This window comes from Macrotis lagotis, chromosome 2, assembly GCF_037893015.1.
Source record: "Macrotis lagotis isolate mMagLag1 chromosome 2, bilby.v1.9.chrom.fasta, whole genome shotgun sequence".
Lineage (NCBI taxonomy): Eukaryota > Metazoa > Chordata > Mammalia > Peramelemorphia > Peramelidae > Macrotis > Macrotis lagotis.
The window spans coordinates 147,684,442-147,700,862 of NC_133659.1; the positions used below are offsets into that span (position 1 = coordinate 147,684,442).

General features: G+C 37.4%; 1 protein-coding gene across 1 annotated transcript in view; it reads left to right on the top strand.

Moving 5' to 3' along the window:
- Positions 1–391: 391 nt before the first annotated feature.
- B3GALNT2 (beta-1,3-N-acetylgalactosaminyltransferase 2) overlaps positions 392–16,421 on the top strand; it is a 38,880-nt gene continuing 22,850 nt past the window's right edge. Inside the window, exons 1-3 of the mRNA XM_074222978.1 lie at positions 392–515; positions 14,280–14,427; positions 15,881–15,981. Of these exons, the coding sequence (XP_074079079.1) occupies positions 398–515; positions 14,280–14,427; positions 15,881–15,981 (367 nt within the window). The 5' untranslated portion in view covers positions 392–397. The remainder of the gene's footprint in view (positions 516–14,279; positions 14,428–15,880; positions 15,982–16,421) is intronic.

Here is a 16,421-nt window from a genome sequence, read left to right on the forward strand (position 1 = left end):
CATTAGGTGGCGCACGTTTCGGAAAGCCGATCAGTTCCGCTCCGGAGCGCCGCAGAGCCCGGGTGGCGGGGAGGAGCAGGGGCGTTTGGGAATTGTAGTTCGCGGGCTTCATTGGGTAAGGGCGCGCCCCCTGCCTGGGCTCGGGGCGGAACTTCAGTTCCCGAGCGTCTACCCGGCGCGGGCGGGGCCTCGCGGGGCGCCGAGGCGGAGGGGCGGGGCGTCGGGCAGCCTCGGCGCCGCCGCGCCGCCGCCGCCGCCGCCGCCGGGGGCCGGGAAGCCTTCCCCGGGAGTCCCGCCGGGGGCCGCGCTCGCTCTGCCGCGGGGGGGCGGTGCCCGCGCCGCAGCCCTCCGGCGCCCCCCGGGCCGCCCGGGGTCCCGGCGCGCGGCGCGGCGGCCAATGCGAAGCTGGCTGGTGCTGCTGGGCCCGTGCCTGCTCGGGGCCGCGCTGCACCTCTGGCTGCGGCTGCGCTCCGCGCCGCCCGCCCGCGCCGCCTCCTCGGGGGCCGGCCCCGCAGGTGAGCCTCGGGAGGGGGGCGGGGCGGCCCCGGCGGCCCGGGCCCGAGCCGGCGCGGCCAGGGGCCCCTCGAGGCGGCCGGGAGCGGGTGGCCCAAAGTTTGCCGGGCCTTTATTTGGCCAGAGCCATTTTTGATGAAGTATTTATTTATTTTTAAATAAATCCTTGGAGGCGCGCCGGCGCTGGAGCTCAAGTCCGGCCTCGGGCGAGCCGCTTCTGCCTTGCAGAAAACGAAATGAATACATAAATAAAGCGAATCCTTTGCTCCTGAGCGCGGGGTCTTTGGCTCGGTAAAACAGCCTTCAGGCTTCCCACCCGCCATCAGGCACGAAAAGAAACCTTTAGAGAGCAAATGTGCTGTTTTACGTTTAATTCTTCTGGGAAGTTACCCATTCCTACCTAAAATTCAAAGTTTATAAGACCAGAGTAGAATATTTAGGAATTCTTAAATGTGCTGGGGTGTTTTTCTTAGTCCTTGATAGGTCAACATCTTTGATTATTGTTTTTATGTGACTCCCTGAAAGAAGCAGCACAAGCTGGTTGGAAAGACTTCTTTGTGTTAACCTTACAATTAAGTCCTGTTCAAATAGGATTTGGCGAAGTGTCTGATGTTGCAAAGCTTTTAAGTTCCATTGGGGAAAAAAAGAATTTTAGGTTTCTCTAAATTGGAATGAGCAGTGTTTTATTGCACTCAAGGGTCAGTATTGCCCTCTTGTACTTGGTTTCCTTTGTGGATTGTTTTTTAGTTTTTTCAAGGCAATGAGGTTAAGTGTCTTACCCAAGGCCACACGGCTAGGTCATTATTAAGTGTCTGAGGCTGGATTTGAACTCGGGTCCTCCTGACTGCAGAGCTGGTGCTCTATCCTCTGGATTATTTTTTTTTTTTGGCATGATGTACTCATGATGTTAATCAGGTATTTATGGAATACTCACAACGTTTGTATGACCTTGCTAAGGTGCTAGGGATGACATAAAGTAGAATAAATAAACCTTATACTCATTTAGTGTGGTTCTGTTCAGTCATTTCAAATCTTCCTGACCCCATGGACACCAATACTGTCTGTGGAGTTTTCTTGGCAAAGCTACTGGAGTGGTTTGTCATTTTCTAATCCAGTGGATTAAGGCAAACAGAGTTAAGTAGGGGAGGCTAGGTGGCACAGTGGATAGAGCACCGGCCCTGGGTTCAAATTCCGGTCTCAGACACTTAATAATGACCTAACTGTGTGACCTTGGGCAAGTCACTTAACCCCATCCCCTTGCAGAAAACCCCAACAGAATTAAGTGACAGCTAATAACTATTTGAGGTTGCATTTGAACTCAGGCTGACCCCACATCCAGCACTTTACCTTATTGTGCCACTTTGCTTGCCCAGGTTAAGTAGCATAGGAGAAAATATCTTAGCTTCATTACCACTAAAAATGATTGTTTTCTATTTAATCAAATGATGCGCTTAAGTACTGATGTCCAGTATGATAGAATCATAGAGCCTCTGAGTTTGAAGGAGATTTAAAAGTAATTTAATTCAGAATGGTATCCACCCAGTGCTGGACTTTCTTCCACAGAATGGTAATCTTGCTTTTGTGTCTGTTATTTCTCCTCTGATTAGGCATTCTTGAGCAAGCTTGCCTTTGCTGGACTACTCTCAATTGTGGAAAATTTGTTTTTAGGTAAATTTGATCAACCTTTGACCCTAGGTGTGTCCTCTTGGTACAACCTAAAACAAGTGTTTTACTCTTTCCCATGCAATAAATATAAAGGTAACTATCATATTACTATAAAGAAGTGGTAGACTTAGTTGGGCTTGTGCAAGCCCACCCAGCTGGTGAGAGCTTTGGAGTGGTAGGGGCCTCTCCTAATGGAGAAAACTCTTAGATAATTATGGAAGTGAATCAATAAGATTGGCAGGAGTCAGGATCTGGAGTCAAGAAGATCTGAGTTTCTTGCATACCCAACAGCAACATAGGGGTGATGATCAACCTTAATGGACTTGTTTATTCCATCAATCAAGCACAGTTTTGGGGTATTTGCGATGGAGAATACCATCTGTATCCAGAGAAAGAATTGTAGAGTTTGAACAAAGACTACTTAACCTTTAATTAAAAAAAAAAGTTATCTTATTATGTAATTTTGCTGTCTCTTATACTTTATTTTTTTTCCCTTAAGGATATGATTTCTCTCTCATCACATTCTGTGGGGGGGGAGGGAAGTGAGATTAGGGGGAAAATTGTAAAATTCAAAATGAGTACATTTTTTTTTTTTTTTTTAGATTTTGCAAGGCAATGGGGTTAAGTGGCTTGCCCAAGGCCACACAGCTAGGTAATTATTAAGTGTCTGAGACCGCATTTGAACCCAGGTACTCCTGACTCCAAGGCCAGTGCTCTATCCACTGCCCCACCTAGCCACCCCCATAAGTACATTAAAAAAAAAAGACCTGAGTTTCTTTCTTGCCCCAGACACTTAACCTGGGGGGTCCTGGGTAAGTCACTTAGTGGTCTTATTTCCTTATATGTAAAAAAGAAGATGGGATTTGAAGGAAGCTGAATAATTAGGTGGAGATTAGGAGAGAGAGAGAGAGAACATTTAAGGCATGGAGGACATGTGGTAGGCTTGCTGCTGTTCTTTACCTCTAATGTTATATTAATTTTTACATATCTGGTTTCTGTAAGAGAGGCAGTCTTTTGAAAACTGCTTATTGACAGATATGCAAGAAATATTTTGTCTGAGTTAGCCTTCTTGGATACAACTACTGTGGCATAACTAGATAATGATTAGTATTTTCTGCTTTTATTTTATGTCAGTTTTACACTAAATTAATGGAAGAAAAAGCAAAAATAATAGGCATTTTGGATAGAAAGTACACAGAAGAGTAGCAAGTTGCATCAGTACCTTCTTCTTTGGTATTGTTTCCTCTTTTAAATGGCAGCAAAACCTAACTTTATTGATTCTTGTATACATTGTTGGTTATGGAAAAGGATCAGATTCACATTGTTAGTTATGGTTAAAAATAACTATGACCTTTAGTTAAGGTCATGTGAATAAATCTGTTTTTAACTTTGTGGGTGTTTTCACTTGAGTTGATGGTTCCTTTTTAGGAATGGAGATAAATTTGAAAGACTTCTCATAATCTGCGGTACAGCTTTCTGGAACATCGCACTTTGTATGTAGTTGTTGCCAGTAAATATTGATTTTAATTTTATTTTTGAATTTAAATAAAACACAATTTTGAAAATTCAGCATAGAAATTGTTTTTATTAATTGATTTCTATAATTGTGGATTTCCTTGAAGTTAGAAGTCTCTAAAGAAAACCAGGGCATTACCATCTGTTTTGATCTTTCTAACTGATTTGCTACTGAAACTTTTATGTATGCCTCCTTTTAGAATATGATCTCTTTGAAAGCCAGAACTGTCTTGTGTTTCTGTTTGTAGCTCCAACTCTGACCACAGTGCTTTGTATGCAATAAATACTTTAAAAAGATCCTTAAAAAAAAAAGAATCATAGAAGTTAAAAGTTTTTCTGAAGAATAATAGGTTTTTTACCCCAGTTCCTTATTTTAATTATGTCCTCAATTTTCAATCATGTTTCTTCTAAGAAACACTATTAGATTTTGCTTTCTATTGCATATTCTGCTATCTTGTTTCTATGGTTGAGTTCATCCATTCATGTTCCTAAAGGATCATATACATAGAATTAGAAAGAATTTGTGAAGTCAGTAAGTCACCTACTACATTTTACAGAAGAGGAAACTGAGGCCCAAAGATTTGTTCCAAATTTCCCAGTTATTCCTTGTTGGAGGCAGAACTGAACCCTTCCCCCAGGTCTTCTTCATATTTATAAAATGTATTAATTAATAAATTATTTGCTCAAATATTTACTACTGATCATGGCACTTCCCTTCTCAGTAAATTCCAGTGGCCCTCCATTGCCTCTAGCATTAAATATAACCTCTTCTGTTATGTCATTTAATGCCTTCCATTATCTAGCCTTACCATAATTTTCCAGCCTTATGTATTTCCTATTGCAACCAAACTAGGCTTTATGAATTTTTCACAGGGCTCCCATTTACCACTTCTGAACATTTCTACTGACTGTCTCCCACATACCTGGTAGACACCTTTCTCACTTCTACCTACTAGAATCCCTTGTTTCCCTTATGATTTGGCTCAAAGACCTTCGTGTACAGTAAGCTTTTCTGAGTAGGACTGAAAATATTGACTGACCTCTCAAAATGACTGTTGGCATCTGTCTTTAGAATGTAAGGTCCTTCAAGGGCAGGAATAGTGACATTTTTGTTTTTGTATATACCCTGTGCCCAGTAAATAACAGGTGATTTAATAAATGCTTATTGACTGATTGTTTACCAGTCCCCTCCCCAATGAAGTATTAATAATGTCTTACTGTATCTATCAGATAGAAGAGGAAATAGACTAAGAGAATTTCTATAGTAGGTATGTGGCCCAAACCTGGACTTGATCTCCGGGGTTCAACTTCAGATCCAGTAAGACACTTTAGAATTGTTTGCTTTTTTTTATTAGTTTTGGTTTCTGCAGGGCAGTGGGTCAAGTGACTTGCCCAAGGTCACACAGCTAAGTAAGTATTAAGTGTCTGAGGCTGAATTTTGAACTCAGGTTCTCCTGACTCCAGGGCCAGTGCTCTAACCACTTAGCCACCTACCTTCCCCTAAGTTTTTTTTAATGTATATTGATGCCTTTTTTGTACAGTTTTCAAGATCCCATATTCAGTACCCCACCTTGAAACTTTTTAACAAAAGCAATGATGCCAGTGTCTGATAACATATACAACCTTTTTGTGAAGCACTTTCCTACCTCTCCAGAGAAGGGAAATGCACCTAATGTTTTTCCTTTATATTCCCCTATAATCTTGAAGACCAGTTTTACTACAAGTGACAGCATTCAGATTTTTCAAGAATTATGTTATTAGTGTCAGTTTTGATGGTTGAAATAGATATTTCATCCTAAGGAGGAAACTGAGGTACAGGAAAATAATGGTTAGCCAAGATAATGAAGACTATAGAGCATCAGATCTCTTAACTCATTTTGTTTCAGTGAGTTAAATGATCAATGACGATTAAGTACCTACCTTGCACAGGCACTTTACTAGCTATTATAACTAAAAAAGACAAAAATAAAACAGACCCTATGCTCAAGGACACATTCTAATGAGGATATTATAGTAGTCCAGACAAGAAGTGGTGAGATCTTGATCTGAGGGGTAGTGGTCATGTCATTAGAAAGGAAAAAAGATAGAAGAGATATAGAGGTAGAAATGACAAAATTTGGCAACTGATTGAATGTGTGGGATGAAGGAGAATTGAGAGTAAAAGGTAATGCTCAGGTAGTAAACCTGGGTGACTAGAAAGAATAGAAAATTCATAATAGAGGTGGATTTTGTGAAAAAAGGTTTGTGTTCAAGTTGAGTTTGAGATGGACATGGGACATTCATTTGAAATTTCTAGAAGACATTTAGAGATTCACATAGCTAGGGCTAGAAGATTTGGGAGTAATTTACTTGGGTGTTGATGAAGTTTCCAAGTGAAAGGTTATAGAGTAATAATGTCAACCTTTGAATCAGAGGAGCTGCTAAATAATGAATAAGAATCCCTATGGACTACATATTGATTTAGAAAGCCACAAGGCAACATTTTTGCTCTATTGTATTTTTGTTTATTTTGTTAAATATTTCCCAATTACATTTTAATCTGGGGGAGGGGGTGGGGAAAGAAAGGGCCTGTGTACTTGATGCTTCTCCATAGAGTATAGCTATTAACATTCAGCTTTCAAATATGTAGCGGAACATGTTAATCCGCTTTCTAGAAATTTACCTCATCTTTACTTGTCCAGCTAACAATGGGATGCTTATAGCTAGCTGTAGCCCATCTAACAATAGTGTGAAAGAAGCCATGGTGGGAGGCTGAATAAGCCTCCTACACTTTGCCTATTGAAGTGTGAAATGGAGTACTAGGGAGGAAAGTTTTAGTGTTTTCTAATCCTTTGAACTTCCTTAAGACTTTCTGGTCCACTTCCATCTTGACTTTTTTTCTCTGATGAGGGCATTTTTGTTGTTTGTTTGAAAAACTTGTTTGACCTTGAGAATTGGTCCAAGCCCTTTTAAGTTGCTGGTAGGATGACTTTGACCTTGGCCTTACCTCACTAGCTCATCATTTTGGCTGCCATCCCTCTAGAATATTTTCCAGTTCATTTCTTTAGTATGAATTTTATGTTCCGGTTGACTCATCTGTGCCCCTGAAGGCTCTAGTTTGATTTTGTAGTCTGTTTTGCCAGAGTGAATATTATACTTTGTTGTTCAGTTATCTGACTCGCATGACTCAGTGGACCATAGTATGCCAGTACTGTTCATGGGGTTTTCTTGGTAGAGACACTGCCATTTTTTTCCTCAGTAGATAAGACAAACTTAAGTTAAATGACGTGTTCAGGGTCACACAATTAGTGAATATGAGTTCAGATTTGGAACTTGGGTCTTCCTGACTCCTGGCCTAGCAAACTATCCACTGATCAATCTAGTGGTGCTTTATTAGCACCATTTGGACATCACAAAACATGAAAGATGAAAGTTGATGAGCAAACTAAAGTAAAATGTCTTTTCTTTCATTTCTTTTTTTTTTTTGCAAGCCAATGGGCTTAAGTGATTTACCCAAGATCCCACAGTTAAGTAAGTATTAAGTGTCTGAGGCTGGATTTGAACTCAGTTTCTCCTGACTCCAGGGCCAGTGCTCTATCCATTGCACTACCTAGCTGCCCCTAAATTGCTTTTCTTTAAAAAGATCTTTCCTGCTACTTTCATTTACTAAAATAATAATCATTTATGACATTCTCAACAAATATGAAAATACAAAAGCTTATCAAATAAGGGATAAAATTCAGGCATATTTACTTTTTGATTTAAAAAAGGCATTAACAATGATACTAACTTTTTGCTCTGACACTGATTTCTTATCCTATGTACTTTTGTTGCTATTTTCTTTGTCTTTTTATATTTGCAATTTTTTGTAGTTCATTTTACTTAAAGTCGTATTCCAATGCCTCATGATGATATAAGTGACTTTGAGTCCTCAAAGCTAAGCTTCAACTATTGACCCAGGAACGGATTTCATGTAAAACCATCGTCTAAAGATCAACTAAGTATAGAGGGGCTTTTTATCAAATTGGCTATGAAAACTGCCAAAGGCCATATGTATGCTGTTTGAGGCATTTTAAGTCTGCATCAATAAAAGGAAAACCCATGATACTGAAAATCCCAGATCCCTAAAATACTATGATGCAGTGATAATTCATTGTCCTGGGGACCCAGTTTATTCATTTCCCAGTTTTTACACATCATTGTTTTTGCTGGATTTTCACCATTATATGTAAAATTACTTTAAATATTTTTGTTTAGAAAATGTCTTTTAATAGTAACATTAGAAGACAACCTATTAATAAAATGGTTCTTAACATTGGACCCATTAACTTTTTTAAAAAATTGAAGTTATTTCAATAACATTAGTTCCCTTTGTAATTCTGTGTATTTTATGCATTTAAAAACTTTCTGAGTAGGAAATTCACTACACTTCCAAAATTTTCTGTGAAATAAAAAAAAAGATTAACAACCTTTTCTGAGTGGAACTAGATCAAAGTCTTTCCCTTTAAGTACTTGATCTGAAACTGGCCCACCAGTTCTTCCCCATTTAGGTTGCTCTTTTTCCTACTCCAGTTCCTTTTCCCCTTTTGTCTAGAAAGCACTCTCCCTTCATTTATACCTTCATTATTAGCTCCTATACAGAATCCCTCTTCTTCCCCAATAGGTAGTGTTCTTCCTCTTTTTTTTTAGTTTTTTTTTTTGCAAGGCAAATGGGGTTAAGTGGCTTGCCCAAGGTCACACAGCTAGGCAATTATTAAGTGTCTAAGACCTGATTTGAACCCAGGTACTCCTGACTCCAGGGCCAGTGCTTTATCCACTACGCCACCTAGATGCCCCTCTTTCTCTCTTAAATTTACTTTAGGGGTGGTGGATAGAGCACCAGCCCTGGAGTCAGGAGGAAACTGAGTTCAAATGTGGCCTAGGTCGCTTAATAATTACCCAGCTGTGTGGCCTTGAGCAAGCCATTTAACCCCATTGCCTTGTAAAAACTTAAAAAAAAATTACTTTGTATTTTACTTACATCTATACGTGATTCTCTCATAGATTGTAAAAATTTTTGAGTACAAGTCTTTTGTTTTTATCTTTTATTAGGTACTTAATAAATATGTTGAATTAAGTCAGTATTAAGTACCACCATCATCAGTTGCCTCTGGGCATTTCAAATTAGATGTCCTCCTAGGCATCTTAAACTGAGAGTAGGGTTCGTAGGGGAAAAGAAAGATAAATAGTTGTGATCAGTTACTAAAATTTCAGAGTTCTGAACCTTGGAAGCAGGATAGTTCTGTGAGACTGTAAGGGTGAAGATGTGGCTGAAATGGGGTGAAGAAGGAAGTTAGAGTTGAGGTTGAGGAATTGAGAGATCAAGTTGCTGGTGGAGAAAGGAATGGTATAAATAATCCTTTTAAGAATAAAAGTGGGGGTAGAAATTAAGTAAATGTCCTTCAGTTTCAGAATGGCTTAAACTATGGCATATGTATGTCATGGAACACTATTGTTCTATTAGAAACCAGGAGGGAGGGGAATTCAGGGAAGCCTGGAGAGATTTGCATGAACTGATGCTGAGCAAGATGAGCAGAACCAGAAAAAGATTGTATACCCTAACAACAACATGGGAGTGATGATCAACCTTGATGAACTTACTCGTTCCATCAGTGCAACAATCAGGGACAATTTGGGGCTGTCTGCAATGGAGAATACCATCTGTATCCAGAGAAAGAATTGTGGACTTTTAATAAAGACCAAAGACTATTCAAATTAGGAAAAAAACCTGTTATCTTATGTAATTTTTTTTTCTCGTACTTTATTTTTCTTCCTTAAGGATATGATTTATCTCTCATTACATTCAAGTGAGATCAGTGTATAACATGGAACCAATGTAAAGACTAACAGAATGCCTTCTGTGGGGTGTGGGGGTAGGGAAGCAAGAATGGGGGGGGATTGTAAAATTCAAAATAAAACCTTTCTAAAAAAAAGAATAAGAGTGGGGGTAGCTAGGTGACGTAGTAGAAGAGGACCCGAGTTCAAATACTGCCTCGGATACTTAATAATTACCTACCCATTGACTTGCCAAAAAAAAAAACCAAACCAAAAAAAAGGAATAAAAGTGATCTCAAATTGGCCAGTATGATCAGAATTTTAAAAAATTGTCTTATGTAATACTTAATTTTGCTATCTCTAATGTTTTCTTCCTTATGAAACTTTTTTCTCTCAACATTAATTTTGAAATTTTTCCCCTAATCTTGCTTCCAGCCCCCTCACAGAAGGCAGTCTGACAGTCTTTACATTGTTTCCATGCTATAAATTCCATGATCTAAATTGAATTGTTGAATGAAAAATCATATTCTTAGGAAAACAGATAAGTGATAGCAAAATTGCATAATAAGATAATTTTTTTAAATTAAAGGTAATAGTCTTTGGTCTTTGTTCAAACCCCACAATTCTTCATCTGGATACAGGGTATGCTTCATCACATACATCCCCAAATTGTCCCTGATTGTTGCACTGATGTAATGAACAAGTCCATTAAGATTGATCATTAACCCCATGTTGCTGTTGTGTTCTTCTGATTATGCTCATCTCACTCAGCATCAGTTCATGCAAAACCTTCAGAATTTCCATCCCTTCTGGTTTCTAATAGAACAATAGTGTTCCTGTTCTATTAGAAACAAGGAGGGACAGGAATTCAGGGAAGCCTGGAGGGATTTGCATGAACTGATGCTGAGAGAGATGAGTAGAACCAGAAAAACACTGTACACCCTAACAGCAACATGGGGGCAATGATCAGCCTTGATGGACTTGCTTGATTCCATCAGTGCAACAATCAGGAACAATTTTGGGCTGTCTGCAGTGGAGAATACCATCTATATCCAGACAAAGAGCCGTGGAATTTGAACAAATTTCAAGGACTATTCCCTTTAATTTAGGGGAAAAAAAGATATCTTATTGTCTGATCTTGTTATCTCTTATACTTTTTGTTTCTTCCTTAAGGATGTGATTTCTCTCTCATCACACTCAATTTGGATCAATGTACAACATAGAAACAAAGTAAAGACAGACAGATTGCTTTCCGTGGCTGTGGTGGGGGAAGTAAGATTGGGAGAAAAATTGTAAAACTCAAATAAAAAAAAAAGAACAATAGTGTTCCATAACATATACATATACCACAATTTGTTCAGCCCATTCCCTAATTGATGGACATTCATTCAATTTCCATTTATTTGCCACACAAACAGAACTGATATGAGTATTTTTGCAAGTGATTTTTTACCCTTTTTCATGATCTCTTCAGGGTATAAACCTGGTATTGCTGGATCAAAGGGTATGTATAATTTTTATGGCCCTTTGGGCTTAATTCCAAATTGCTCTACAGAAGAGTTGGGTGAGTTCATAGCTCACCAACAATAGATTAATGTCCCAGATTTCCCATAACCTTTCCAACACTGATCATTGTCGTTTCTGGTCATGTTGGCCAATCTGAGAGGTGGTACCTCAGAGCTGCTTTAATATGCATTTCTCTAATAATGATTTAGAGCAATTTTTCATATGACTATGGATAGCTTTGATTTCCTCATCTGTACATTGCCTTTGCATATCCTTTGAACACTTGTTTCTCTCTGCATTTTAGAAATGAGTCTTGGTTACAGTGGTTTTGTCTGTGCAAAAACTTTTTAATTTAATGTATTCAAAATTATCTAGGTTGTTTTGAATGATGTTTTCCATCTCTTCCTTGGTCATAGACTGCTTCCCTTTCCATAGATCGACAGGTAAACTATTCCTTCATCTCCTAGTTTGCTTATAATATTGTCTTTTATGTCTAAATCTTGTACCCATTTTGATCTTATCTTGGTATAGGGTGTGAGGTGTTGATCTAATCCAATTTTCTGCCATACTAACTTCCAATTTTCCCATAAGTTTTTATCAAAGAAGGAGTTTTTATCCCCAAAGCTGGAGTTTATCAAACAGCAGATTTTTATAATCATTTCCTGCTGTCTCTTTTGCACCTAGTCTGTTCCACTGATCCACCACTCTGTTTCTTAACCAATACCACCAGACAGTTTTGAGGACTGGAGCTTTATAATATAATTTTAGATCTGGTAGGGATAACTCACCTTCTTTTGTACTTTTTTTTCATTAAATCCCTAGAAATTTCTCCATATGAATTTACTTAAAATTTTTTCTAATTTATTAAAGTAATTTTTTGGAATTTTGATTGGTAGGGTAAATAAGTAATTTAATTTGAGTATAATTGTCATTTTTATTTTATTAGCTTGGCCTATCCATGAGCAGTTGATATTTGCCCAGTTATTTAAATGTGATTTTATTTGTCTGAGAAGTGTTTTGTAATTGTTTTCGCTAATTTTCTAAGTCTGCCTTGGCAGGTAAACTCCCAGGTATTTTATATTTGTCTGGTTCTTTTGAATAGGATTTCTCTTTCTAGCTTTCTGCTGCATCTTGCTAGTCATATATAGAAATGTTGAGGATTTATGAGGGTTTATTTTATATCCTGCAACTTTGCTAAAGTTGCTAATTGTTTCTAGTAGTTTTTTTAGATAATTTTTTAAATTAAAAAAAATTTTTTTAGGTTTTTGCAAGGTAAATGGGATTAAGTGGCTTGCCTAAGGCCACACAGTAGGTAATTATTAAGTGTCTGAGACTGGATTTGAACCCAGGTACTCCTGACTCCAAGGCCGGTGCTCTATCCACTACGCCACCTAGCTGCCCCAGTGCTCAATTTTTTAGATTATTTTTTAGGATTCTCTAGGTATACCATTATGTCATTTGCAAAGAGAGTTTTGTCTCTTCCTTCCCAATTTTAATTCCTTCAATTTCTTTTTCTTCTCTAATTGCTGAAACTAACATTTCTATTACAATATTGAATGGTAGTGGTGATAATGGGCATCCTGTTTCACTCCTGATCTTATTGGGAATGCCTCTAGCCTCTCCCCATTGAATATAATGCTTGTTAAAGGTTTCAGATAGATACTGCTTATTATTCTAAGGAACAAACCATTTATTCCTACACTCTAGTGTTTTTAGTAGGAATGAGTGCTGTATTTTGTCAAAGGCTTTTTCATCATCTATTGATATAATCATATGATTTCTGAAAAGTTTGTTATTGATAGAGTTAATTATACTAACAGTCTTCCTAATATTGAACCAACCCTGCATTCCTGGGATAAATCCTACTTGGACATAGTGATAGTTTGCTGTAATCAGATTGTTTTCTGTTGGGAGAAGGAAAGGGGAGGGAGGGAGGAAATTGTAAAATTCTAAACCTTGCAAATGATTCTTAGATATTACCATTGTATGTAATTGGAAAACAAAATATTTATAAAATTTTTTAAAAAAAAGAATAAAAGGAGGGGCGGCTGGGTGGCTGAATGGATAGAGCACTGGCCTTGGAGTCAGGAGTACCTGGGTTCAAATCCGGCCTCAGACACTTAATAATTACCTAGTCATGTGGCCTTGGGCAAGCCAATTAACCCCATTGCCTTGCAAAATCTAAAAAGAAAAAGAAAAGAAAAGAAATTTAAAAAAAAGAATAAAGGTGAGATGTTGATAGAGGACTGGTCAGGAAACTGTAGGGGGAAACAAGGAATATGCCCAACCCATTCTGACCTGGTGAATGGGAAGAGAAAGTCATCACAAGTGGAGATGGTTTGCAAGTGTAACCAAGTTTCTGTAAAACAAAAATGTTTGAAAGAATGTTGATTGAAAAAAATAGCTGGGGGGGTGGTGAGGACTTGTGGATGGTGGTGCAGTGGCTAGTTTGAAAAGGAATATTCCTGTGTGGTACATTGATCTGAAATGAGAAGATGTGTCGATTCAAAAGGGTATAACCAGAGTTACAGAGCCAGTACAGTGGGAGTTCCCTGGCTGCACTAAACCCAAGGAGAATTTTCCATTACTTTTTGTCAGAGTTGCCAAGAACCTTGGTTAATATGTATCTTTGGAAGATAACTTCTCTTGAGTATCCCTACTTCTGATTGGGGAAGGACCAAGTGAGGCTGGATGAATAGAACTGCCTTTGGAGTTTTTGTAGGTTGCTAAAGTTTCTAAAATGGTCAGTAGGAGAGAAGATAGTGGACAGCCCTACATACTTCAAAAATAGTTTTTCCTCTCATGCTAAGTCCTCAGATCTTTAAGCAAATTAAAAGTGAAGGTGAATGGAAACCTACCTATCTTTTATTGATCTGTAAAGTGTAAAGTGAAGCTCCATTTTCTAAGATCTTAGATGGTTCCTTTCACCAAAAAAGGGTGCTTTTTCTTTCCCACACTCTATATTGTTAAGATAAAGAATTTCTTGACCCTAAAATTCTTTACCCTTAAAGGGTTATAGACTTATTGAGAAATGCTACTATTTTCAAGTAGAGAATTTTTTGGATTTGTCCATCCAGGGAATAGAATGATGAATATATGCTTCCCTATACAAATTCTTATTTTAAAGGATTTAAAAATATTTGAAAATTTAAAGTAAAAAATTGAATGTTAGAATTTTAAAATGTTTGAAAATATTTGAAAAATAAAATATTTCAAGACCAATATTTGACATCATGGTTATTGTTGATGTACAGGATGTTGTATAAATTATTGTCACTTATTTCCAGATCAACCAACTTTATTTCCTCATCGGAAATCAAAACATTATGATGTGGTAGTTGGTGTGCTGTCAGCTCGAAATAATCATGAACTACGAAATGTGATCAGGAGCACCTGGCTGAAGCACTTGAAACAGCATTCAGAATTAAGTCGACGGTAAGTTGTTTCATATTTTAGTACCTTGCTGGATATATAGAAAACTTACCAAAAAATGAATGTTGAAAATTAAAACTAAAAAAAAAAAATTAAGTATCAAGGTATCTGTCTTCTGGAAGAAAAACAACAAAGTAGGAAGTATTTATCCTGAGCATTTTTTAAAAAATTAAACTATTGTCAGTATAGAGAAATTAGCATGTTTAGCTTCAGTTAGGTCCCCAAAATGAATTTTACCAATTTACTTATTCATAATATAATGGAAGAATATTTTGTTGAATTTTATTTTAAATACCAATGTTTTAATTTTAAAATAACAAATTTTATATACTAAAGCCTTACAATGAGAGATCACACATTGTATATGAGCTATACTATAAACTTTTGCCCTACTAATTCCGTAATATTAACTTTTTTCAAAAAATCAAGGTAGATGGGGCAGCTAGGTGGCATAGTGGATAAAACACCAGCCCTGGAGTCAGGAGTACCTGGGTTCAAATCCGGTCTCAGACACTTAATAATTACCTAGCTGTTGTGGCCTTGGGCAAGCCACTTAACCCCATCTGCCTTGCAAAAATAAATCAAAGTAGATATGAAGTAAAATTTTGTGGAAAATGTTAAGTCCTATGTATTCTATATTCTTGTTTCTTGCTCTGTTTTGGTAAAAATTCCTTATATGTTGACATTTAGATAGAAAACATACAGACTAACAAAAATTGTTTTTTAAAATTGACTGGGTATTCTTATAATGCTAGGTAAAATTTTCTTCCTACAATTATATCTGTTACCTTTATAGTTGTCTTTGAGAAAGTGCAGATAACATGACTGAAAGCCATCTGGGGCTAATGTCTAGACAAGAAACTTTAAAAATTATTAATGATTTCTATTTATACTCACATACCCAAAGTCTGATTGTTTAAAAAAAAAAGAGATTGTCTTGATTGGCTATCAGCAAAATAAATCTCTCTCTCTCTCTCTCTCTCTCTCTCTCTCTCTCTCTGTGTATGTATATATTATATATATATATATATATATATATATATATATATATATAGTCTACATACACATATTTACATATTCATTAGAGAGTCATGTTTTTAGACAACACTTTGATATAGACCTTCTTTTTAAATTTTTACTATAAGCTTAGTAGAAGTATAAGCAGTTATAATCCAGGAACTGATGAGTTGTCCTTTACTGATGTGGGTTTTTAGTGGTGGCCAAAGCCAGTATCTATGTCTTTCAGTAGTAGAGTAAGCTTAGAAATGAACTTGTATTTTATTTAGTATCTTTTGTTTGGTTATTTTCTTCAGCAAGAGGTAAAGTGAAGCTGTAAAGTTAATTTCAATATGTACTTATGACTAAAAAAGGACAAATTTTGAAAAGGGTACAGGAGGAATCTGCATATTCAAGATGGAATATTATTAATTGATATTAATACCAACAAATCTCTCAGTGTGCTTGTGAAGTTCATAATAGGTGCTCATGGCTGTAACGTGCCTGTGGAAGATCGAGAAGATCCTTATTCCTGCAAACTGTTGAACATCACCAATCCTAGTGAGTTCCACATTTATATTAGTTTTTTGTTACCATAATTTTGTTAATCCCCTCTAGACTTTTTCTCTTTTTTGGTCCTAGGGTGACTGTCAATCACACTACCAAGATGATTAATTGAGAGTTGCTGAGTTTAGTAGTATGAAGTCATCCTTGACAAAGTGAAACCTCCCTCCCCTGCTGACAACCCCCCCCCCCTAATAATATTGGGATACAGATGGGAGACTCTTGGCTTGTGTAGCATTTCAGGATATGGTTTTTTCTTTTTCTTTTATGTTGTCAGGTAGAAGATTAAATGTTGGTGTATCAAGTATATGCAAGTGTTCTTATGTATATAACAGAAGAGAAAGATAAAGCCATTTTTACCCCATATTGTCAATTCAAATCACATTCTTTAGAAATATTTCAGTTTAATTACATAATCAGTTTTGGGGGGTGTGTGT